This window comes from Sylvia atricapilla, chromosome 4 (assembly GCF_009819655.1).
Source record: "Sylvia atricapilla isolate bSylAtr1 chromosome 4, bSylAtr1.pri, whole genome shotgun sequence".
Classification (NCBI taxonomy): domain Eukaryota; kingdom Metazoa; phylum Chordata; class Aves; order Passeriformes; family Sylviidae; genus Sylvia; species Sylvia atricapilla.
In genome coordinates, this window is record NC_089143.1 from 33,418,512 (window position 1) to 33,445,198 (window position 26,687).

The 26,687-nt window shown below is 42.9% G+C and overlaps 1 protein-coding gene across 1 annotated transcript in view; it reads right to left on the reverse strand.

The window, feature by feature from the left end:
* The window catches only part of ATRN (attractin), a 146,740-nt gene that overhangs the window by 55,778 nt on the left and 64,275 nt on the right, over nt 1–26,687 (reverse strand). Inside the window, exons 13-24 of the mRNA XM_066317554.1 lie at nt 26,427–26,548; nt 25,771–25,909; nt 23,636–23,817; nt 21,477–21,693; nt 20,114–20,299; nt 18,562–18,795; nt 17,747–17,884; nt 11,698–11,791; nt 10,360–10,412; nt 8,669–8,763; nt 7,693–7,771; nt 7,147–7,304 (exon numbers count right to left, since the gene is read on the reverse strand). Of these exons, the coding sequence (XP_066173651.1) occupies nt 7,147–7,304; nt 7,693–7,771; nt 8,669–8,763; nt 10,360–10,412; nt 11,698–11,791; nt 17,747–17,884; nt 18,562–18,795; nt 20,114–20,299; nt 21,477–21,693; nt 23,636–23,817; nt 25,771–25,909; nt 26,427–26,548 (1,697 nt within the window). The remainder of the gene's footprint in view (nt 1–7,146; nt 7,305–7,692; nt 7,772–8,668; nt 8,764–10,359; nt 10,413–11,697; nt 11,792–17,746; nt 17,885–18,561; nt 18,796–20,113; nt 20,300–21,476; nt 21,694–23,635; nt 23,818–25,770; nt 25,910–26,426; nt 26,549–26,687) is intronic.

Sequence of the window (26,687 nt, forward strand, 5' to 3'; positions counted from 1 at the left end):
TCCGGAAAAAACCAAATTCTTCCTGAACTACACTAAACATGAATGGCAAGTAAAATTAAAGTTTAATTAAAGTGGTAATAAGATTTTTGCTAATGTAGACCACCTGTTTTAGGGATAATGTTGCCAATAAAACTCGCAGGGTGATGGGGAAGAACATTAGAAGAAGAATTTCAAATCAAAACTGCTTTAATGAAGGAGCTTTACTTTCAACAATGAGAATTTCAGAATGTTTCAGTATTTATATATCCAAGGACACAACAGAAATGAAACATTGCAATAAACAGTGATTAAGATCAGAGCGAGAGCTTTGAGGATTGTGAAGTGTTCTTAAGAATGTAATTCCTGGTAGCCTGCAAAATACTGGCTAATATTTCCAGCTTGAATAGCCATGTTCAGTATAAGAAAACACAAGAGCGATTCCTCAGCAGAATCTCAGTCTAGTGCATAATTCATCTCAACTCGAAATGCAGCTGACAGCAGGTGGCTCCACCTGAACTCTGCCTACATACAAGACAGGAAATACCTCCGGGCTAAGGAAAAGACCCATTTCCAACATCACTGCCAGCTCTGCTAAGCCAAAGAGATGTGAAGGGAATTTGCTCTCCTGCATCCCTACAGACATCTTCAGTGTATCACTGGAAAGCAGTGGGAACTGTTCCCAGGTCAAAGGAGGCAATTAACTATAAAACAATCCTTTGGAAAACCCTTGGGGTGCTGAGAGAGGCAGAGAAGTCTTTTGATGCCTGTAAAACAACAGAGCTTCCGCTATTCCCTTAAAACAACTCAGGATAGAAGAAAAGGTCTTAAAAAAATTAGTAGTCATGGGTCTAATATACAAGGCACTTGACTCCAAGAAAGTGCTGGTTCTGAAAGGTTTAATGGGAGCACAGTTGTACTCCCATATCTATCAGAAATCTCACTTCATGCAGCAGTGCAGCTCTTCACTGGAGCACTAAAAAGAGCATTTTCCTTCCAAAGTTGGATGCAGTCACCCTGGGAATTTAGGAAAAGCAACAGAAGGCAGAGAGGGAGGGCCCCAAAAGAAGGGGTTCATTAAAGAGTACATTAACTAATAGCTGACATCACCTTCCTAGGGATGGCACCTACAATGGATCTGTACAGAGCAGCTAGAGCTGTGACACTTGGATTTCTCCTATGAAGCCAGACTGCGAGAGCTGGGGGTGTTCAGCCTAGAAAGAGAAGGCTCTGGAGAGACCTTAGAGCCCCTTCCAGGACCTAAAGGGGCTCCAGGAGAGATGGAGGGGGACTTAGAACAAGGGCCTGGAGTGCCAGGGCACAGGGAATGGCTTGCCACTGTCAGAGGGCAGGGATAAATGGCATTTGGGAGGAAATTGTTCCCTGAGAGACCGTGGCACAGGTTGCCCCAAGAAGTTGTGGCTGCCCCATCCCTGCAGTGTTCCAGGCCAGGTTGGACAGTGTTTGGAGCAGCCTGGGATAGTGGAAGGTCTCTGCCCATGACAGAGGTTTGAATAAGATAGTCTTTAAGGTCCCTTCCAATCCAAACCCATCTGTGATTCTAGGATTCTGTGTACGAGTCCAAACACAGTCACCTGTGACAGTCACCTGGCTCATTACCAAAAGAAAGCACCACAGACCAAATTTTGATTTATTACAGCACATTTGAGCCTGTCCCAAATTTCCAGGTCTCCCATTAGTGAGAGTTCCTGCACTCGATCTCCTGAGACCTCCTGCCACCTCCTGTGCCAGCTGCAAGCCACTGAAGGGCCATGAATTGTTTCTACCTTTCAGTTCACCTATCCCCTTCAGCAGAGGAACCAGAGAGCAATGCTGGTTAAATTTTCAGTGAGTTCACCTGTACCTATCATAGTAAATGGCAAGCTTGGAGATAGAATAATCATGACAACACATGATGTGACTGAGTTAAGCAATCCATAGATTGTCTTTAAGGTCCCTCCAATCCTGTTTGTTCCATGAACTATCTGTGTAAAAAGGAATAAAGATATAAAAAAGATTACATGGATAGACCATCCTGAAATAAGTTAAGTAGAGGAAACCAGAAGAAAGTTTGAGAAACTAAAATTGAAGGCAGCAGAGGCAATTTTAGCTATTTTACCATTACAGCCTTTATGAAATCTGAGTGGAAGGCAACAATTTCAGTGAGCTGAATGTTTCACACTGGTTCTCAAATGCTCTTGAAACAGTGGGAGCCATGCAATGCTGCTGCAGCCCCCACCATGCTGCACATGCAGCGATGCTGCATAGTCACAGAGGCACTGTTTGAAGCCCAACGTGTTGATGAACTGCCAAGAAAATTATACATAGTGAATACCTAATGAGATTTTGCAAATAGTACATTTTAGATCCAAGAGCTGCAAAATTCCTTCTCCTCTTTTTGTTTCTTGAAGCATTTGGTTCATAATTAACATTTAAGTGTGTTCAAATCAAAATCCTTCAACCAACACTAAGGAGAGAGAAGAGGCAATTGTCAGTTAATGATACAATCACAAACTGGGTTTGCCTTAATCAGTTCCTAAACATCTTACACATTCTCAGAACGTAGAGATCAATGCAAGATGCTCAGAATCTGAGAGGAAAAAATCAAATATCAAATGGGACTGAATGTTAGTGAATAAAAACAATAGTTTGGGTATGAAACAAGACTAAACCACCAATATCTATTTAGTGAGTAGTAGCAAACACCATCAGCAGTAAATTGTGATGAAGCAGAAATCTTCCGGACAGGAAAGAATTTGCTGTACTAGGAGATCGAATTTTCATCCTCCTGTACACTCTGGAGAGGGATTCACTCACTGGTCTCTACCCCAAGTAAATACATACAAGTTTAAACAGTGTTAAAACCTGCTGACATTTACACAGGTATCTAAGAGAGTTTCAAACTCTCACCATTAACTACTTGTCAGCTCTAGAACTGCATTTCTAGTCACCTCAGAGTGAGTTGACTTTTCATGGATTGAAACCCATGAAGAGAACTCATCTGAAAGGTCCTGCACTGAATTCCTTTGCTTCTTACTGTGCTATTGTACAGCTGATTATTTATAGTCAATGTCTCTCTTCTACTCTGAGTTAAATTTGAAAAGAGTAACAAAGCAAACTCACTATCAAGATTAAGAAAACAGGAAGAATAGGGGAGAAAAAATTACTATTATATTCACATGGGTGAAATAAACTTCAATCCTTCAACGCCCACTAATGTCCTTTCCTAAAGGGTGCACTCCCACTTTGGAGGAAGGCAGGGAATGTTTAGAGCAAAGCTGAAGAGAGGAAGGTGAACAGTTGGGGTTTGCTAAATGCTTCAAAAGTCCATGCATCCAACATTTGCAGCAAAGAGGAGCTCCCAAAGCAGAAAGAATGGAAATATCCAGACACTGCAGACAGGACCTTAGCTGGATTTTCAGGAAAGCTTGGCAAGGTAAGGCTTTAAGTGAACTCCTTCATGCTTGGAACTGCTCAAAGGAGGAATTAGGAAGACAATTTCTGTATTTTGAAGGCTTTCTGCATTTTGCTGCTTTAGTTCTTTTACTGAATAATCATTTTAAGTCATTAACCAGGCAGGGAAAGACATCCTAAACCAATATATTTTAAAAAAGAAATGAACCGAAGTGGTTTGGAAAAGAGGTGGAGGAAAAGGGGAAAAAAGAGCCAGAACTGAGCACTGCAGGGACACTGCCATCTCTTACACAAAGGAACGTTTACACCTTCCAAGTGCAGATTTTGACAGGCAAGGAGAGAGAATGAATAAGAGACAGATTTCAATCAAGGACTTCAAGATAAAGTTTGCAGTACTTAGAAAACAACAAAAAAAGTGGATTCTAGATCTGCTCTGCAGTAAAAACTACATTTATAAAGTCTTTTGTTGCAAGATTTTGTATAGACATAAACACTCATGTTTAAATACATCTGTTATACTGAAATTGAAAATAAGCTAGGACAAGTGAGTGTTTGTACAATGACAGTTTACTAAGATAGTCAAAGAAAGAATAAATCCCTAAAAATATGAATTGGACATGCTGCACTGCCCAAACACACGCATGAACTGCCACATGATGCACACACCTGAGGACAAAATAATTTCCAGCAGCTTGGCAGGAGCAGAGTTTTTCTAACTTCAACATACTCTATTCAAATCAGTGTAATTTCCAAGGGGAAATTGGAACAAGTTCTGTAGCTGCGTGACAGTTTAATAGTGGAGGTGCAATGAGGAGTACTGTAGGAGACAAGATAGGAGATAAGAGAACAGTTTGCATCCTGCCCATACTGCAACATGGAGTTTTAATTAACAGGCCAGTTTGCCCTGAAGGACTGATCCCAACAGCACAAAACTCTTCTGCAGTGAAGTCAGAGATGAACCCCTTGGAAAACAGAAGGAAAGCTCTGAATAAAAACTGTTCCTGAGAAGAATATAGCACAGTAAGAGTCAAGGACTGACAGCCAGGAAGCCTTAAAATCACAGAATCAGAGAATGAGGTGGGCTGGAAAGGATCTTCAAGCTCATCTCAATCCAACCCCCTGACATGGACAAGGACACCTTCCACTAGACCAGGATGCTCCAAACCCCATCCAACCTGGCCTCAAACACTTCCAAGGATGGAGCAGTCACGGCTTCTCTGGGCATTCGTCAAAAAAATCTTTATCCCAAAAACATGTACCACGATTTAGCTTCTATTTTAACATTTTGAACACAAACTACAGAGAGCTACTTCACAAAAATTTAAAAAACTGAGATATAGAAAGGACAGGTAGGAACACAGATTGCAACTGAGGGAAGCTCAATCCATCGTGGCAGATTGCACAAGACCTGAAAGGACATGGTGAGTCCTGGTTTTCAGCTTTGCACTGAAGAGGAAACAGAAATTCTGTAGACCAGACTGCTGGTCACTGCCAGTCTTCCTCACAAAAATTGTGTCTCAACGAATAAGAGTTGATGCTGTTTTAGACTTTGTTTTGGCAAGTAACAAAGACATTAAGAAGAGGTGGTGATATAATATTAACTTGGATTGAGTCATACAAGCACATTCACATTAAATTAAGGATAAGGAGAGGTCAAGTGTTGTAAGAAAATCAAAGTTCACTCTTTAACTATGAGAAATGAAATCAAAGAGTAAAATCAAGTGGACTAAGGAGATTAGGAATGGAAAAGCTGCCATCTAAATATTTCTCTCAGGTCAAAGATGCAAAACTATTTGAAAGCTGCATCCTCAGAGTTAACCTTGAAAGGGATATGAGGATCAATTAAAGAGACTTTGTATTAGGGAGAGGAAAGGATTCATTAGCAGTGTCTTTAAAGCCAGCAAGAAGTAGAGAGATAAAATAAGAACTGCCAGAAATCAAGCTGTGCCATTGCTCAGCAAATGAAAACAAAGCAGCAAGAGACGTTTCAGCCATACAAGTAAAGGAAACCAGGAGGGGAAGGGAAGAGGGGATGCTGTAAGGAGAGGTAAGAGAAAAACCAGTTAGCTGTATCCCAAACACACAGCTCTGCCGTAGTAAATAATGAAGAAATAAATCAGGCTAAGATACAGTCCAACACTGATCACAGAAAATCAAGTATCAATCAAAATAACCCATAAGGTTAAAAAAAAATTATTATTTTCCTGACTCCTGTGATTATGAATTTGATGAAAGAGAAGCTCAGATATTTAAATAAATCATTGCACAAGTGCTCACCTTTGTACACAGATGCTACTTTCCCTACAAGTAGTATTTACATGAAAATGTGGAGGTTTGGGACTTGTTACTTGAGTATCCAATGACATAAAGATTTTACATTGCATCTCATCAACTCCTCCAAATCTAAAAACTAGAGCTTGAAAATAGACTAAGACTTTACCAGTCTATGAAGTAAAAACTCTCCAACTGCAAACTGATTACCAAAACTGTACATGATAATAAAAAGAGCCCAAAGCCAACCTGCCAAATCTTCAGTCTGCAATCACCAAGACAAAGTTTCCCAAAGTTTTCCACTAGTGTCTTTAGGAGAAAGTGATAATGACATTTCACAAGTATTCCTATTACTTTTTTAAAAATTCAGGAAAAATATCACTACAGCTTTTTTTTCAAGTGGATCTCATTTTCTTGCTCAGTATTATCCTGTGCATTATTTTTCTTGAAAGAGTGAGTTTGCCTAACCAATACATTTGAAATACCAAAAACATTAATGTGAAGTGTCAGCTTTCACAAAACAATCAGCTGAACAAGGGTGAAGATGGCAGAATCTTAGTTCCCATATTTGACCAAGTTTTTTAAATAAGGCAGAATTCAAATATGCCAAGCTTCATTTGAGAGCTGTGGCTGCCCCATCCCCATAACTGTTCATGGTTGGACAGGGCTTGGAGCAAGTTGGGCTAGTGAAAGCTGTTCCTGCCCACAGCAGCAGGTGGAATGAGATCACCTTTCAAGTCCCTTCAAACCCAAACCATTCCATGATCTCTGTTCCAGGCCTCAAAGGATTCTGCCCTTCAAACACCCACATCACTCTGAGCACACAGTAAGTTGACACTTGACTTGGGCAAGGCTGCTCTGAATTGTAAGCTGCCTCAGCAGCTGCAGAATCTGTGATTGCAAGCGCAGAGTGATTCTGTCTGATTTTATGATCGTAAGCTTCATCCACTGCTTTGCCTGCACCAGCTTCACCACCACAGCCAGCCAGGCACTGCCTGTCAACCACCTACCCTGCATAAAGGGAAAGGATGAGCTGCTTGTCCTGCACGTGCCACCAGCCTGATGGAGCAGCAGGAGAAAGGGGGTGGCCCTTGAACTCTGCCTTTTGAGAACCAGGCACTCAAGAGCCACTAAAGCATTTCCTCTGTCTGCTCTTTCCAGGCTTCGTTTGCAGCTTTATCAGTCTTTTTCTACAACATCAATACCTGCACATCTGAAGGCAGACACCTCGTCAAGCATGGCCCTGTTAATAAATGAGTGTCTCTCTTTATTTCACAGTACATCTTCAGATCCACTGGGCTGAGGCAATATCAGAAGATGCCTCACACCTTCTTCCTCTTATCCAGGAACATCAAACCCTCTCTGCTCCGGCATTACACCAGGCTGGCTCAGCTTGGACAGCTCCAGGCACAGCAAACTGCCACAGTTGTTGAGAGAAATAAAAAAGCACCTTTAAACAATCTAACATATATTAGCAGCTCTTACCTGTATTTTTATGGGCCAGGTGAAATTGCTGACGTAAACAAAGAATGTGATGTTCGGGTTGTTGCGGAAATCAAATTTCTCATTGGAGAAACTGTCCTTGTATTCTTTTATATTGGTTCTGGAAACAACTGGAACTTCCTCCCCAGCCTGTGTGCCAGCTGTTGTAAGAGTAGCAAGAAAAGATATTTCAGTGTGTATTTAAGAAAACAAACGAAAGGGCAAACCATCCTAAATTCTAATTTAAAAAAATTATCCATTCAAAGCCAACTATGTTAAGCTGCACTGCCTTATCAAAATCACTGTGTGACAACATGTTGCATTGTTAAAAATCAGATCTGCACTTTTAACGTTTACAAAATACACTATTAAAGCTGAAACCATAGGGTTTTAAAACATTTTCCTTCCCCCCTCAACCTGAAATTCAAGAAGACTATGCAAAAAGTATGTAGGTTAAAAACCCCCCAAGTTTTCCCAATTAAATTTGCCTTTTTCAGAAACTGATAAATGAAAGAAGCTCCTGAGTTACTTATATCATCCTCAATTTACCTGCAAAACTTGTGGACCAAGTAATGTTGAGGTTGAAGTTTTTAGATGCATTGATGAACATATCCAGGTCTCTGTTTTGCTGAAGGATAAAAAAAAAAGGAAACCTAGTTTTTAAGACAAGCAATTTTACTGTTTTGTTTCCTAGGAAGTTATTGCAAAAAATTATCTTGAAATTTGTTACTTACATAAAGAAAATACATCAAGTTAAAAACTGTATACTGTATTTTCCGAAAGAAGTATTTTCTTCCTCAAGGAAAACATAGCAAAGGATAAAGAAGTCATGTCTATAGAATATCATAGGAAGTACTGAGACACAAGATATGGGGTGAAAACAAGCAAAACAAGAAAAACAGCTCTGCTCTGGAGACAGGCTGTTCAACCTGGGGAAGAGAAGTGCCTAAAGGGGCCCTGAGAGAGCTGGAGAGGGACTTTGGACAAGAGCCTGGAGTGCCAGGACACAGGGAATGGCTTCCCAATGCCAGAGGGAAGGGATGGATGGGATATTGGGCAGGAATTGTTCTCTGGGAGGGTGGTGAGGCCCTGGCACAGGGTGCCCAGAGCAGCTGTGGCTGCCCCTGGATCCCTGGCAGTGCCCAAAGCCAGGCTGGACACTGGGGCTTGGAGCACCCTGGGACAGTGGGAGGTGTCGCTGCCATGGCAGGGGAATTTAGAGCAGGATGAGCTTTAAGGTCCTTTCCAATCCAAACTGTTCTGTGATTTAAAAAAACTAGAATAGCTCAGAGGCTGTTCCAACAACTGGAAAGAATCCTCTGTGGCTCCTTAAGAAATTTTCCTGTGATGATCTGGGACTGCATAGCCAAGCCAAAGTCAAAACGCTCTGGTTGCTCCATGGAGCAGGACACACCTCCCATATCACAAGACTACACCTAAAGACCCGCGGAACTGTAACAATTCATTGCCTCCAGGGCCAAGAGAAGACAAAGGACAAAGTTAAAAGGGAAAACAGAAAGTGTACCTCTTCAGGTGTTGCTACAAAGTTGATTGCTGTGTAATAGCGATCGTCCTCCTGGGAAAGACTGAAGGTGAACTGATAGTCGATGAGAAGAGTATCTGTAAGGAATGCAGGGAGACAGTTATCCCATCTCCTGGAATACAATAACTTCCGTAAAGGAATGGCATGATGTCACTGAAGGGTTTCTTGGACAACCAGGATATGACACTGTTACAAATTATTCAAACCTACATATGATCCCACATAAAGAATAAAAAAACTCTGGGAGCTGAGCTTAGAGAGGGAAGGGAGGTGGCTTATACTTGCCAGGCAACAGCCTCCAGCCTTAAGCTAAACCAATATTCCTACCTATACACTGTAAAAAACATGCAAAAAGATTTACTTTTCCAGCCTGCAATACCTCTGTGATCTAAGGGAATAGCAGAAAAATTCAGTAGCTGTGTAATTCCCACATGGAATTGGACAATTGTCCCCTCATTCCAGGTTTCTGTACAACAGCAGATTTTCCTGGGAGAGGTTCTACAGAGCAGCTGGTTAGTGACGAACCCAGCAGTCATCCTGCTCCAGGACACATCCCACCCAGGCATGCCAGGAGCAGCCTTTGGTCTGTCTGTCCTTCCCTGCTCTCGTGTGCCCAGGCTGGTGTAAATCCACAGCCACTTGTGGGGATGCACTCACCTATCTCAGGACCCTTCCACTCAAGCACACTATTATGACTTGTGCATATTCCTAATGGCATGCAGAGATATCCCAAGCAATAACAAACAGCAATTGATAGACCAGGTGCTGTTTTTCTCTTACAGCTCCTGGTGACCTCCCGTTGGACTGACACAAGTCAGACAAGCTGCTGATGTCAATCCGCAACACAACACGGAGAAACAGCCAAGGGATGAAACCAAGCAAGACTGGATCTTCACAGCACAAGTTTCTTCCTCTAAGAGCTGGAAAGTTTTGTCTTTCCCCACCTTTTTCCCATTCAACTATCCCTGCCATTTCAGCAAGGAATTTGGTCACTGTTACACAGAGATGCCATGAGAAGCCAGCAGTGCCTTGTTTGGCCACACAAGCAGAATTCAAATAAGCCAAAACCAGCCAGCTGATCATTTCTGCGCTGGACAAAACCACGATTGGAGACTTCATGTAATTTAAGATTCCATCTCTCCACGCCTGCCAGGCTGCTGATTGCTAATATTTGCAAATAGAAGCTGGAAAGTGTCCATTAGGTAATCTGAATCTTGGCAAAGAATCTTCTGGGACTGCATGGGAATCCAACTGCTTATTTCAGAGGAAACGTTGCAATTTTGAAATCCACTCTAACATGGACCAGAAGTTAAAATAAACACTATTTTGCATTTATAAAAATTTTAAGGACATTCTTTGGTTTCTTCCTGTTACGAATATAGTTTAGAGCGCTCTCCAAAAAGACCAGATTTCATCTCTCAGTCACAAGAAAAACATTCAAAACATTGTTCAAAAGATCCAATCATCACATGGACCTTATCAAGAAAAGTATTTTCATTCTCTTTAAACAATGTATTTGAGAAAAGCAAAGGTTTTTAGAGCTATTTTTTAGTCCTTTCCCTAATCTCCCACATTTTAAACACATACTGAGGCAACTAAAACAAGTTTTAAATAAGGTATTTTAAACTTCAAGCACATTTTTTATCTCCAAACAAAATTCCAAGGGTACTCACAGTAACATGTTCCTTTAAGTGGATTTCCCTGATATCTGTTTTCAACTTCACACCTAAAAAGAATATATATTTTTTAATAAAGGGATTTTTTTACAGTTCTATTTATTCCCAGCCATTAAATACCAGAAAACACTGTGCTGGTAACAATACACAATTAAAGATGAATGTCTGAGCTAGACTAGGCTGATGAAGAAATTCCATGCTCCCCGCAAGTCCAACTCATATGCAGTAAAAATGCAATATAAAATTCTGGATATTAACGTTTGCATCCACTTGGAAGGTATTTATTAGCTCTTCACAATGCATGGAACTGGATTAGCTTAGTCATTTATGGCTATTCCAGGTTCTATCCTATAAATGTTTACTCATGTGAGCAATGCTTTAAAAATAAACCTGGCAATGAAATTATTTGGAATTAAATTATTTCCACTAACACTACACTAAAAGCATTTCTGTTATGTTACAGAGAAACCTCCAGCAAATTTGTTGCTCTAAAACTGCTCCATTAAACTGCTTGAATGTCAAAGGCTCATTTCAGATATATTTACACTCCCACTGAACAACATCAGAGAGCACAGACAGTCAAATCTACTAATTAAAAAGAAACTAATGAGGGATAAAGCAAAGCAGAACGAGTCCAGAGGCCACAGAGATGCTGCAGGGCTGGAGCCCCTCTGCTCTGGAGCCAGACTGGGAGAGCTGGGAATGTTCCCCTGGAGAAGGGAAGGCTCCAGGGAGAGCTCCCAACCCCTGGAAGGGCCTGAAGGGGCTCCAGGAGGGCTGGAGAGGGATTGGGGACAAAGGATGGAGGGACAGGACACAGGGAATGGCTTCCCAGAGGCAGGGCTGGATAAGATCTTGCAAGGAATTGCTCCCTGTAAGGGTGGGCAGCCCCTGCCCAGAGCAGCTGTGGCTGCCCCTGGATCCCCGGCAGTGCCCAAGGCCAGGCTGGACATTGGGGCTTGGAGCAGCCCGGGACAGTGGGAGGTGTCCCTGCCATGGCAGGGGGTGGAACGGGATGAGCTTTAAGCTTCCAACACAAACCATTCTGTGATTCTATCTATAGTTTGGGGTGGGGGAATTTTTTCACCCATCTCTTCTGCATGACATTCCCAGTTGAAATGTTCTTAAAACTGGCATTATTCAGGATATCATTCTGTTCATGATATTCCCCAGGGGAAGCATGGCTGGCTGCACCCTCAGTGCAGTCAGTCAATGGTCAGAGGAAAAAATGAGCATAGACATCATAATCACAACCATTAAAAATGGGGGGAGGGGTATCCAAGGTGGTATGTGCACAATTTTTTGATTTCAAATAAGAAAGGGCAAAGAACTCACAGCTGACATTCATCTCCTTTGATTCCCTTGGTTGTGCAGAAACATTTCCCTGTGTTTGTGTTGCAGACGGACGCGTGGCCATTGCACTTGCAAGCTGTTGAGCAGAGGGGGAGAAGATGCAACGTTGAATGAAGAAGAGAAACAAATTTGATAGCAATTAAGTCCTTTAGTTGTCAAACTAAGATACATCAACAATTAACGTGCAGATGAAAACCCATTTGGTGCTCTTCGCTTTCTTTGTGCTACAGAAGGCAGATGAAAATAGAACCATGCGTCAAAACAGAGCAAGCACAGGCTACCCAGGACTAGTGTTTTGTATGAAATCATCATCACACTCTGCTTTTTAGCCTCAAAAATTCATTTAACTTCCTCTCCTATTGTTAGACAGCAGGGGTGATATCATAACTAGAATGGGAAAGACAATATTTGAAATAATTTTGGGCTTGCTAACACATTTCAGCTGAACTCAAAACTCTTGAAAGAAAAGTTTGGAAAATAAAACAAAGCCTGTGGTATTTCAAGGGCTTTTTCCAGAAATAAATAAATAGGCCTTGGGAAAAATAATGTTTCATCAGTCCTATTGAGGAAATAATGTCATTATCAACAGCATCAGCAGAAAACATCTGGTGCTAAGATGATGATGTCCATGCTGGGACTAGTTGGGGTGCATTCCCCAATATATTTTAGGGTAACTTTGCACTGAATGTCATCCAGTCGTGGTTGAAGCAAACCAGCACAGCCCTGCACTACTTCAGGTTTGGGGCATGCCCAAAACAGACCACCTCATACACTTGAGTCTGCTCAAGATCCAACCCAAGGTAGCATAGGGGGGACATACAGAAGATTTTCTTACAAACATGCTCTGATTTAAGCTAAATGCTCATATTGACACACTTTGAGATCTTTAGTTATAAAGATGTAGAGGAGCAACATTCACAAAAACTCCAAAATCAAACCAACAAATAAGAACAAAACCTACACAGCCAGTTACTTTGGTATCTTGTTCACTATCACTGAATTTAACAACTTCTGGCATGTAGGTGCCTTTTAGGAGTCGTTTTGCCAATGCAGGTGCATCCATCTGGAGCTGTGCATAGCAGAGTGTACAATATAAGGAAAAAACTACACAAAGCAAAGATCCCTTGTTTATGGGCCCCGAGCTTGCTGGGAACAAGATGCTTTAAAGGCCGGAGCTCCTTGTTAAGAAGACATACTCCTCACTAAGCAGCTGTGCCAATCAGTGTACCAGCAGATTCTTAGACATGAAGGCCCCATCCTGAATATCTCTGCCAGCCTTGAACTTTATTTTAGGAATCCTTTTGATATCTTCTTTCTGCTGGCACATAATGGAAACTATACTGTATCAGGGACACTTAATTGTGCTTCTCAGATGTGGATGAGTGGTTTCCTAGCAGCAACACAGAGCAAAATAGGAAGAAGCAAAAAGGCCTATTGTGGGAACAAGGAGACTGAATGAAAATTCAACAAAATAATTGTATTCAGTGAAGGAAACACTCTTTTCATTAGTTCCACTTAAAGAAAAACAAGTCTTAGTACTATTGAGAATGTCTTGTACTTCTTTCCTTATGCTTTGTGCAAGGAAAGCAAAGTGAAGAATCAATATTCAATATGAACACACATGAAATTTCTCTTGATTCTTAAACCTCACGTTGTTTAAAGGGAGATTGCAGCATCTTGAGCTATAATATTAATATTTCTTTCCTCTCTGTGTTTTAGCGTATCAAGAAGACTGAATGCTCAAATATCTCTATTTGAAGTAACAGAATCTAATAATTTATCCACTTTCCTACAAGCCTGTAACTGGAGATCATTCACTAAAGAACTGGAATATGCACAGAGACATTTTCTCATGGCTTTTCAGACAACTTTAAACTTTGAAAACAAACTATTGATAGAATGTTCTATACAGGCTCACTGGAGTTGAAAAAGGACAATTTCCCCCCGGAGTCAGATGACAGAACAGAAACCCAAAACCACTGGAAATGGCTTTTTGACTGTGAATTGTGGTAACAGCCTCATTATGAACCACCTTCCACCAGATGAGTCTCCTTCTACCTGCTCCATAGACCACAGGTCACGGACTCATTTAGAGATGGTCAGAAGGATTTGTCACTCCTCCTTCTGTGTTTGTGATGGTCCAGCTTCCCAATGGCAACACCATGACCCACCTACCCAACACTACTCTTCCATGCCACGTGCTTTACCTGCCCTGAAGGCCCCCCCTGAGCCCTAGGAGAGGGAATCAGGCAAGAGGTCCACGGCACCAGCGACTCATGGGCCAGCAGCAAAGGCCATATGGATGTGCTCGGAAGAGCTGCCACAGCTGCAATCTGATTTCAGGCATAATAGTGTCTTCCCTTCACTTGCAAATAACTTCCTTATCTCCCACCAGCATATTTTCATGGGAAACTTTAAACAGAAAATTCAGAAAAAACCTGAATGCAGAGAAAGCACCTTGCAGCTATTTTTACATTTGATGTGCTGCATTTCCTGCCCTCCCTGATTAATACTCTTCTACTGGGACACTTCCTAAAAGCAACCTTTGAGGAGTGATTTACCTGCCATTTAGTTATTATCTGCCTAGCTCTGCCAACACCAGGGTGTATGACGTGATGCAAACAATTTTTCAGCTAAATAACTGCAGTTTGACAAAATGTTTTCAACACAAGTAATATAATCTTGTGTTGGGACCTCTTACAGGGATATGTAGGACTGAAGGCATTGAAATAAAAGAGGGCAGGGCTGGATGGGATACAGGCAAGAAATTCTTCCCTGTGAGGGTGGGCAGGCCCTGGCATAGGGTGCCCAGAGCAGCTGTGGCTGCCCCTGGATCCCTGGCAGTGCCCAAGGCCAGGGTGGACACTGGAGCTGGAGCAGCCTGGGACAGTGGGAGGTGTCCCTGCCATGGCAGGGGTGGAACAGGATAGTTTATTAGAACCCTTCCAACCCAAACCATTCCATGATCCCATGATCACACTAGGCAGTGAGTGTGCAAACATACAGATGTTTGTGTGTCAGGCTGGAGTGTACAACAGTCTGCAGCGTGGCTGTGACCCATGGGCTCTAAAAACAGAGCAGCACTAAGTATTGCTCACAAAAGCACAAAAAGAATGAAATCAGCATATTATTGGGAAAGGATGGAGGGACCACAGCTCAGAGAAGGAAGAAAACAGGAGCTAGCTCTGCTGACTGTCAGTCAATCTTTATTTGAACAACTCCCCTCTGGAAAGGTTTTCACCAACCAAGAATTACTAATAGGCACCAGTCAGCCTGGCTGCATCAGATAGGGTGATTTGCTCTTGCTTTCTCTTTCCCAATCCACCTCAGTCTTTCTGCCCAGGTTCCTGGTTCCCTCGTTCTTTCCCCTTCCCAGTAAACAGTGTTAAATCACAGCAAATTAAAAACCTAGGTCCAAAGCACTTGAGAGCAAAGCACTTCTGACATGAGCTACTGGTTCCATCAGATAAGAAACGAATGCTGTTCCACAATCTCAACACATTTTCTAATTTCTTTTTCAGGCATCTGGATGATTTCAGTCTGTCATTCATTATCTCAGCAACAAACTATTTTGGGACAATCCTTATGCACAAGAGTCCAAAGGAACTTACTCTCCATTTCCACATGCACAGAAAAAGCAACACCTACCAACAGGCACGTTGTGATCCAGTGATTAAACCTGAAAGCTCAGGGTAGAATTGTGTATTTTCTCAGGCAACTCAGTCTCAAGTTATTTATTACTTTCATGTAAACTTTAAAGCATGTCAAAGTATCTTCACCTGTAATGAGTATACTAATATCAGCAGTATTTAATCTGGCAGATAATGCTGTGAAATCAAGTGTCAGGAATGCACCTTCTCCAATGTAGCCATGCTGCTGTGCTGTCTGTTGGAATTCCATATCCCTTTGCTCTAAGGGAGGCAGCTGTATCCCTGTGAGTTTTTCACCCCCTTCACCAAATCTGTCCATTGGGAAGTTCTTCATAGCCCCAAGCACCACCACCTCCCTCCTGCTTGAGGAAACAGGACTCCATGCTCCTACTGAACCTTGTGTTCATCCAAAAGGTCAGCACTACTTCCAAGAAACATACTAAGTTAATACCCAAGTATTTTCTACTGGTTTGTCTCCACACATGGGAGAAGCAATAAAAAGTTTTCAATGTCCACTCATTAATCACCTCCACTTCATTCCTCCAGGCTGGCCACAAACCATCCATACTCATTTCACAGAAGTACTGACACTACTCTGAGCAGTATTATTTTTATTCTACCTTTTCCATTACTGCATCTAATTGTCTCATTCCACCTCACTATACTCCACTAACATAATCCACTAGGACCAGTGGTGTTTAACATCCCTGTTGGTGACAGGGGCAGTGGGACTGAGAAACCCACAGCAAGTTTGCTGGTCACAACAAACTGGTACGGTCAGCATGCTGGAGGGAAGGGAGGACATCCAGACGGACCTAGATGGCTTCCAACAGTACCTGGATAGCACCAAAGGGGACCTGGACAGACTTGGAGACACGGTACTGTGTGTACCTCAGAAAGTTCAACAAGGTCAAGTGTAAGGTCCTGCACCTGGGTTGGAGCAGGCCAGGGCACAAACACAGGATGGGCAGGGAATGGCTGGAGAGCAGCTCTGGGGAGAAGGACTTGGAGGTGCTGCTGGGTGAGAGCTGGACGTGACCCAGCCCAGAACCCCCCGAGCCCTGGGCTGATCCCAGCGTGGGCAGCAGGGGAGGGGGACTCTGGCCCTGTGGCCCCTGAGGTGATTCCCCACCTGCAGAGCTGCCCCAGCCCTGGGGCCAACAGCACAAGGACGTGGAGCTGCTGGAGAGAGTCCAGAGGAGGCCCCGGAGCTGCTGCAGGGCTGGAGCCCCTCTGCTCTGGAGCCAGGCTGGGAGAGCTGGGAATGTTCCCCCGGAGTAGACTCCAGGAAAACTTTAGAGCCCCTTCTGGTGCCTGAAGGGGTTGCAACAGAGCTGGGGAGGGACTGGGGACAAGGGATGGAGTACCAGGACGAGGGGGAATGACTTCCCACTGCCAGAGGGCAAGGATGGATGGGATACTGGGAAGAAATTCCACCCTGGAAAGGTGGGCAGGCCGTGGCACAGGGTGCCCAGAGCAGCTGTGGCTGCCTCTGGATCCCTGGCAGTGCCCAAGGCCAGGTTGGACACTGGGGCTTGGAGCAGCCTGGGACAGTGGGAGGTGTCACTGTCCATGGCAGGGAATTGGAATGAGATGAATTTTAAGGCCCCTTCCAACCCAAACAACTCCACGATTCTATGATAAAATCTCTTATTGGCAAGAAGCACCTTCCCTCACATCTGCACGTCTCACAGCTGGGTTCTGGTTTATAACTGGTCTCCTCATGCCATAACACTGAAAGATTTACAGTTCAAAACCATGCCACAAGGTTGCAGGTCAAAGCTCGAAGTCTTCCATGTATATTTCTCAATATTTCATGCATTGGTCTTTCAAGGAAGACTTTTTCTCAGTTTGTTAACTGGACCTTGCACAACTGAAAATGGTTCTTTGTGCCAGACAGTCCCAAAGCACTTTACAAACTGAAATGCAATTTTAATAGAATTCTCCTAATCCTCAACTGAAATCTAGCCAAGTCCTCAGTGAAACACAGCAAGCCTTTATGGTTAAAATTGTCTGCTTCATAAACACACAACACATTAACCAAATGGAAGAGAATGTGAAACTTACATAAGCAGAAATTTGTTTAAGACATTTGGATCAACATTTTCCTTTAAAAACAGGACCATCAAACCGTAAAATACAGACATTTTTCACTGTGGTCACTCCAAGTTTAGAAAGGAGGGTATAGGGTATGAAATCATCTTTATGTGCAATGAAAGTAACTTCACTCAGTAGTTTGAGTGTCTCTGATTTGAAGAAACAAGAACTGAGCCTCGCCTGCAGGAAAGAAAACCTGAATTATCAGGTATAATCTGTGTTAGGACAGCCAAGAATGAAAACCACAGACAACTCAGAGCAGGCAGCTCTGAGGCAGTACTTACGCTGGCACGTGCCCCCGTTGGTGGGATCCCCGTAGTAGCCCGAGATACACGTCTCACAGTGCTTGCCCGTGGTCAGGTTCTCACACTTCTCACAAATGCTCTCGTTCACACACTTGCTGTGCCCGTTACACTGACAGGCTGAAGAAAACAGGAAAACTATGAATACTGGTGCTCAAATGTAGCTCACAGAGACCCTCAGGAGTCTGCGCCATGCAGAGGACAAATGCAACCATTTCATGCACCTTCCCGAGAGGAGCTCGTCTCTTGCACATGGACCCAAAGACAGGTGTACATCAAAAACAAAAATTTAAAGCAACATACGGAAAACTGAACTGCAAAACTTTATGTGCACACTGGACTGGAAGCTGGTGGTGGGAATGGACTTACAAGGAACAGGGAGGGAAGTGTTGGTTTTGTGTCAAAAACATTAGTTAAAAATCATCCTAAGAATTTTTAACACTTAAAACAACCTTCGAAGGAAGACCTGCTTTTCTTTCCAAAAGCCTTAAAATAAATAAACAAACAAAAAGTTAAAATCTCAGTAGGTTTGGTTTGGAAAGGAAAGGAAACCTCAAAGGTTTGTAGGGAAAGGAAATTTTCTCTCAAGTAATAAACAGTATCTTCATGCAGCAAACCTGTGCAGCTCAGCTGCTTCACAGCTCCTTCTATCTCCAAGTGTGTAATTCCTATTTATATTCTATGCTCTTCTCCTTCCTCCATTAACGGGAGGGAACACAAGACACCACCACAGTCTTAAAAACTCCCTCCCCTTGCACTTGATGGAAATGTTGGACAATTAAACGCTGCTCGTTTACCTGGACACTGGATAAAGGACCAGTTATAGGTGCTCTCCACAGGACACATGCTGACGTTGAGGACAGGCTCCAAGCTGTGTTTCCCTGGCGTGGATGGGGTGGGCATCTTGACAGGACCCCGGTAAGAGCCCTCGATGCACTTCCCCTTGCCGGTGTTGCTCGGATCCGTGCACCATCCACAGCCCGGCTGCTCCAAGCACTGAGCACATGTGCAGTACCCCGAGCAGTTCTCAGCTACAAAAAAACCAGAACACCGAACTGTGGAATAAATCACTATCTTAAACACAGACAACAAAAAATGTGGAAGGTATTCCACATAACTGTATTTTTATCTCACCAAAATATTTATCTGATCAAATCTAGAAATATTTAATTTGATATTCACAATAACATATTCATTCCTATAAGCGTATTTATTCCAGAATCTAGGATAACTATTAACAAAGGTTCCAATAATCAATGAGTTACAAAACAGCACAACACAGAGGTTTTTCGAACCATTACACACCACCCTCTAACACCAGAGGTTAATGTTCCCTCTACAAAACATCTCTGATTAATTTAAAATAGATCGGGTGATGAAATGAGCCATCTGGAAGGAAAGGCTAAAAACCAGCCAGTTCAGTCACTCTGAGCCTCTTCCTACCACATTTCAGCATCACATGTTATTATTTCAAGTATTTATCTGAGTCAAAAAGCATAGAATACAAATAGGAGAATAAAATTCCACCCTTTAGCCCCTCCTTTCTGTAATGGGATTGGATTTTAGGGGTGACAAACTCTTTACATACAGAAAACTTTTTCTATTCCTTTCCCCAGACAGTCTTGAAAACTATTTTCTGGATTCTTGTTGTTGCAAGATGAGCAGATTTTCTATTTTGATGTTTAAATAGACAATATTTGCCTTTAAAAAGAAAAAAAGAGTTTGTTTTCTATTATTTTAGCTTACTCATCTCCTGCCTGATGCATCCTCCAACTTTTGACCTCTGGCAATATGGGAAGTTCATACTCTCGTGTTCCTTAAATTTATTTTCTTCATCTCTTATTTTGCAGTATTTTTGAGGTACTTGTGATGGCCCTGCTCACACCCAACTCCAGAAGAATTCAAAATAAATAAAATAATTTCTACATCTTCACTTGTTTTAACCTTTTTAGGCTCTTTTATCCCAGTTAGAAAAGAAAACACACTATTCCAAAGTGCCAAGAACCTTTTGCAGTTTGCTCACGTCTACCTAAAAGGGGCAAAAACAATAAATAATTTATTTAAAATGAGGTAGGAATTGCTACCACAGTCTGCAAGTAGAGAATACTTGAGAATAAAACACTTGTTTAAGCCCTAATTTAGATTTGCTAATCAGGCAATCACAGAATTGGGTTTGGGTTGGAAAGGACCTTAGAAATCATGTCCTTCCACCCCCTGCCACAGGCAGCAGACCTTCCAGCAGAGTAGGGTGCAAACCCCCTCTAGCTGGCCTCGCTCCTTCCCTGCAGAGGATTTCCAGCACAACCCACACGGGTCCGATGACTCTTCCCACCCGGGGCGGTCACTCACGGGGACAGCTGCTCATGGTGTACCACTCCATGCACTGCCCGTAGGGGAAGGAAGCCACGTAGGCGTTGGAGTCCACGCACTGCTTCATGTTGCTGCACCACATGCACTCGGAGCTGCCGCTGGTGCACTCCCCGCAGGCGGCGCGCAGCGCGCAGGGCGGCCGGCACTGCTTGGCGCTGTGGTTGGCTGTGGGGGAGGACAACCATCACTTCTCTGCCAGAAACAGTCCCCGAACGCTTGGGCTTGGAAGGCACCGTAAAGACCATCCCATTCCGCCCCTGTCATGGGACACCTCCCACTACCCCAGGCTGCTCCAAGCCCCAATGTCCAGCCTGGCCTTAGGCACTGCCAGGGATCCAGGGGCAGCCACAGCTTCTCCAGGCAGTGGTGTTATGAGCGTGGTCCCTTGTTCTCTGCAGCTCTGCTGATGTATTCCTTAGCTGCCCTCCCCAGCCAAGTGTAGAGTTTTTACACACGCGTACACTCATGTAAAAGAGGGCTCTGTTTTACATGAGCATGCAGTAATGTGTTTTAAGTGATTTGATCAGTTCCAGACATCAAACAAGCACTGAAAGCAGAACTAACTCAGCAGTTTGTAGTATGAGCCAATGCTTTAAGTTTTGCTTCAAGTGACTATTTTCAGACGTAAAAATCATGGTAAAGCTTAAACCCAAGTGCTTCAAGTGAAAACATAAGGAATTTTAAGTTGAGGTTCCACATTCAGGATTTGCCTCCCACATTTCCACAAAGAATGATTTCAACTGGTGCAGTGGACTTGAAATTTTTATTTTATCAACCAACTTCCCTAATATTTAAAGAGGCACTAATTGGTATTCAGAAATAATCAGCTACAATGGAGAATTAACAGACCAAGCCATCTGAAAAGATATGCAGTTTCAACAAAGCTGGAAGACTTTTCCCAAAAGCAAATAGCTTCTCTTATTCAAAGTTCTCATATCTCCAAAGTGCCTTGGCCAATTAATTTCAAACTTTGATAAAATCCTCCTCTGGCTACATAGCAGAGCAAGGGAAAAAGGGGAATTCAATTGGAAAATTACTTTGATTTTTTTATATTTTTGAAACAGGAGATTGCTCCATACCATAATTACCCTAAATGTCACATATAGGTATGCAATTGAGAAAAAAAATAATTAAAATAATGTACTTCAAATATTTTACAGTTAACAGCGTAAATGTTGAGCTATTTTTAAAATTTCTATTTCCTGCACAAAATAAGTACACAAGACACTGGTTCAGAAGTACTCTTCTTCGGGAAAGTCATGATGCAGCTGGTTTAAAATGCAATGAACTGCATTCCCTTTACTCTCTAGGAAATATAAATCAACCAGACAGCTGTTGTTACCTGGCCTTTCACAGACAGTGCCGTTGACCTCGTTGATACATGTTGCTGCCTTCAATCCCTGTTGGGAAGGCTCAGCTAAATAGCCACAAAATCCAGCATCACTTGGTTCATTGGGAAGCCACTGGAGGAGGGTGTTGGTGAAGGGAGACATGTCCTCCCAGCACCAATAGGACACATTGATTTTCCGCAGTCCAACCCACGGAGTCAAAGTTTTGGGCTAGAAATAAAGGAGCAGGTCAAACCTAAATTAGTGCTGCTGGCCACAAACTTCTTAATATAAAGATCCTATAAGACAACTATTTCTACTGGCATTTTATTTTTCAGCACACTTTCATGTTGGGGAGGAACCTTTGAGCTCTGTTGGCATAATATGTGGTTTTACTGCAAAAATAAGTAAACATCATCTACTTCAAACTGATTTTATGCACGTCTATACACTAGAGGTGTAGCTTTCAACAGCAACAACGTTACAAAACATATAATGCTAACACCAACATATATTCTTGTTATTACTAGATGTCTACATACAGTTTACTTGAAAAAGGAGCAACTGCAAAGCAGAGCCTCTTCCAGCACAGTCACCAAACCCCATCCAACCTGGCCTTGGGCACTGCCAGGGATCCAGGAGCAGCCACAGCTGCTCTGGGCACCCTGTGCCAGGGCCTGCCCACCCTCCCAGGGAACAATTCCTGCCCAGTACCCCAACCATCCCTGCCCTCTGGCAGTGGGAAGCCATTCCCTGTGTCCTGTCCCTCCAGGCCTTGTCCCCAGCCCCTCTCCAGCTCTCCTGGAGCCCCTTCAGGGACTCTGAGCATTCCCTGGATTTTTCCCTTCTCCAGGGGAACATTCCCAGCTCTCCCTCCCTCTGGCTCCAGAGCAGAGGGGCTCCAGCCCTGCAGCAGCTCCGGGGCCTCCTCTGGACTCTCTCCAGCAGCTCCATGTCCTTGTGCTGTTGGCCCCAGGGCTGGGGCAGCTCTGCAGGTGGGGAATCACCTCGGGGGGCACACAAGCAGTAGCTGGAGAAAAATCCCTCTAAATTAAAAATTCTTTTTACACAGTGTAAAAATACTGTACTATGAGGGAAGGGTTACCATGAGTCTTTAGGAATTTACTCTACATTCAGCTACTGGAATATCCAGAAACACCTGGAGCTGTCAGAATCATGAATTTTTACAAAACCTCAGGCTTGGCTTCCTCATTTTAGAAAAGGTTTAACAAACAATCATGCTTAAACTGCACCATACCTTTCTTTGGCTAAACTGACTCTTCTCTAAAACACTGTCATTGTTGAAATTACATTTTAAATTTACAAAGGGAATCAAGGCAGGGAATGTTCTTGTTTTAACAGGGGAATATTTCTCTTAAGTACTGAAGCAGGTTCTCCCTTGAAAAAAGCAGTCCTGAAGCCTCCAGCCTCATTTTTCCTAGAGAAAATGCTTCCCACAGTGGCCTCTGGGACCCAGCAATTGTTATTCTGATGTTCCATCAGGCCACAGAAGCTTTCCAGGCTAATCTAGGATTTGAGAAGAGATGCACAGCATCGTTCTTTGTTAGGGCTGTAGCACCACCTATACAACCTGCCCTGAACATCTCCCTTCTTTCTCCCACAGACTGGAAAAATATGTTTTTCTTTCATGGATGCATGAAGAGGGAAAAATTCTAATTCACTTCTCCCTGGCTTGACAGAAAAGCACCTGCCACTAAATCACACACAAATAACACCAAATAAGCCAAGCAGCTCTGTGCAATGAGAAGCCGACATTTTAAACAGCTGCTTTTCTGAGTGGAGTAAATAACTCAATACTTTACATTAAACACCTCCAGTGCCCCAAAGGGACTTTTATTTATAAAATATCATGCACAAGTCATCAGAGGGCTCCTGCTGCAGTCCAGTATTCCATCAAGGAAATGCAGGTGTGATTCCAGTACAGAAAGTGATATCTCTAAGGCACTGTGTATGTTTATATTTATCTTTCCCATTTACATTCTCTACAATTTCAGCTTAGAAGCACCCAGAGGGTACACTGAATTTCAAAAGAAAATCAGTTGGTTTTGGTTAAGAGGCATTTCCATTGTGTACAGAGCACACAACACTCTAGCAAGGACACCTCCATAGGCACAGCTTTATTACAGAAGAGACATACAAGAGAAGCACTCACCGAAGACTGAATCTTCTGCAGCTCCTTCAGAACAAATTCCACCTTTTTCTGGGTGGTGAGAGAAGCCAGTAAAGCACCATTGGACCTGCAGGATAGTTTGGCATGATCGTAATTCTCCTTGGTGCTGCTGATCTTCAGGCAGGAGTTGCCAACCAAATGCCAGTTTGTTCCACAGATGTTTTCTGGGGGACAAGGAGGGGTAAGAAAGTAAAGCCAGAGATGCAGGTGACCTTCCCAACAATCAAGGTAGTGAAGGAACCATGAAAAAACATAAGCCCAGGTGGGCAAAAGGCCACTGGAGGCCCCTGGGCTGTACCAGCTCTGGGGTGGCAGCAGGGCCAGGGCAGTGCCCTTGTCCCCTGTGCTGGCACTGCTGGGACGCCTCCAGTGCTGGGGCAGCTCTGGAGGGGCTGGAGTGTGTCCAGGGAAGGGAAGGGAGCTGGGAGAGGGCTGGAGAATTCCTGAGGGAGCTGGAAAGGGGCTGAGCCTGGAGAGAAGGAGGCTCAGGGGGGACCCTGTGGCTCTGCACAAGTCCCTGCCAGGAGGGGACAGCCGGGGGGGTCGGGCTCTGCTCCCAGGGAACAAGGGGAAATGCCCTTAAGTTGTGCCAGGAAAGGTTCAGGTTGCGTAATCAGGAAAATTTCCTCCCTGAAATTGTTGCCAAGCATTGGAAGGGGCTGCCCAGGCCAGTGGTGGAGTCTCCACCCTTTGAAGTGTTCAGAAAACAAGCAGACATGGCCATGTTGTGACATAGCGTCATGCTGAGTTTGGGACAGAGGTTGAACTTGATGATGATCTTGGAGGTATTTTCCAGCCTTAATGGTTCTATGAACCCTTTCACTAAGAAATACCTACAGTCCTGTCCCAAATGAGTATGAATCAGAGGTGTGCTCAGAAATGTTTACACACAATAATATTGGAGGAGAAGGAAATCTGTTCAGGGGAGCTGAAGTCCAAGATCAGCATTTGGTTATCTGCAGTACATAATCAAAGCACTTATTACAATGTTGAACAGCAAAACTGTTGTAGGAAAAAGAAGAAAAAAAACCAAGTTTGTATTTTGTTGATGCCTTGAAGCCACTTATCCACTCACAGTTGTCAGGGGACCTTTTGGCCGGAGAGAGTTGTTTTGTTAATCCTGTGCACTGCACAAACTTCTAGGATTAATCCCTGCTTCAACTTACCACAACCCCACTACTGAAGAACTCCTTACTCTTTGTGATTAATTATTTCCCTTTCAGAAAAAAACCCTGATGGGCATTTCTAGTATGAATTCAGACTTAACAGATGGAAAAGCTCTCAAGCGTCAATTTTTCAGATGAGCTTTTTACACATATGATCAGGTCATCCCCTTTTCTACATCAAATAAAACCGACCAAGCTCTTTATCTATCTCATTAAAAGATATTGTTCCCACTTTCACTGCTCTTCTTCAAAGTCTCCTCAATTTTAAACCGTTGCAGACTGGCAAACACCAGACCAGGACATGTCCAGACCTACCAGTTCATAGGGGAAGGTTTTCCATGTGCATTAAAATGTCCTGTCTCCCACTAAATGGCATTAAATGGTTTTCTCCCATTTCTCTACATTTTATTGCATACAAATGTCAGTCACTGAGGATCCTGTATTTCTCTCCCAGTCAGTGGGATAAAAAAAAATGTGCTGTAAGGGAACTGATAACCAACTCCTGTGAACTCCACTGGAAACACTTTAACAGGAGAATTTTACTTAAACACTTCAGGTGTTACCTGCCTCATTTGTCCAGTATGTGCCATTATGCTTTTGCACAATTTTAGCTCCTAAATTAAATAGCATGCATTATTAAATCTAATATCTTGCAGACGCCTATTATCAACAGCTTTTATCAAATGAAAAGGGAGAGATGAAATACAGCCTAATAATTATATGAGTGATCATAGCCCTCTTCAGACAACTGGGACTGAAAAATATTCCAGCAGACTTGCTGGATTTACTACAAATTAAGTTTCATATCAAAGCTGGTATGATTAAACAACACTATTTTCTCCATCTTAACACTAAAAAATTACAGATTTGGGGGTAAAACCAACAAAAATTTTTAAAAACCCACAATAACTTTTGGAGTGGGTGAATTTGGGTCATGCCACCAGTACCTACCTGGCAAAGCGATGCACTCCTGATTCCTGGGCTCCCACTGACAGTTTTGATCCATGGCACAGCTTTTACAGCTCGTCTTTTTGTTACAGTAATAGGCAGGATTATCCTTAGGACAATTCTCATAGAGAGTAACAGGAACCTAAAATAAATAGCACAGGTGAGGCTTTTCCTGATATCTAAGCCATGTGGGTTTATAATAGCCAAGATTACAACACCAAATATCACAGTTCAGCTCTACAAAGCAATTTATATATCCAAACGCTGTGGAACTGGGCACAGCCTGGACTGGTTATCCAGGATACTCCCCCAAAACACCACCTGATATGTTTTCCGTACTAAAGGTTTCACAAGAGGGCTATTTCATTTTTTTCTAGGAAAATCTCTATTGGTATCAAATGCAAAATGTGATTAATGAATAATCACACCATGGTGAAACCTGCACCTCTTCCTTTGCCCACAACCATCCTCCTTGATTTATTGAAAAATACCATGCAAAACCTTTGGATCAAACTGAAAAAATCCAAGCATGTTGCACTTTTGAGCTAGACATGCACTGGGAATAACAAAACAGGGATCATAACACTGACAGATGAAAACATGGACATTTGCTATTCCAAAGGGTAAATTTAAACTAAGGAAGTGTTAAGAACCATTACCTGTTCCTCTGTGCAGTTGTTGTGTGCTGGGATACACTGGTCAGAACACCACTGACAGCTGTTTGTGTTGGCTGTGCAGCTGTAGCAGTCTGTAATCTGATCACATTTTTCATTGTCTACAACTATTAAAGAAAAAAACCTGCATGACCAAAAACAGGCATTTCCTGACAGAGCTCTAAGAACTTGATTATTTACAGCAAAAGATACAACCAAAGAGCAGCGCCTGTAGATTTTCTGTTAGCAACCAAAATCAGGTACTTT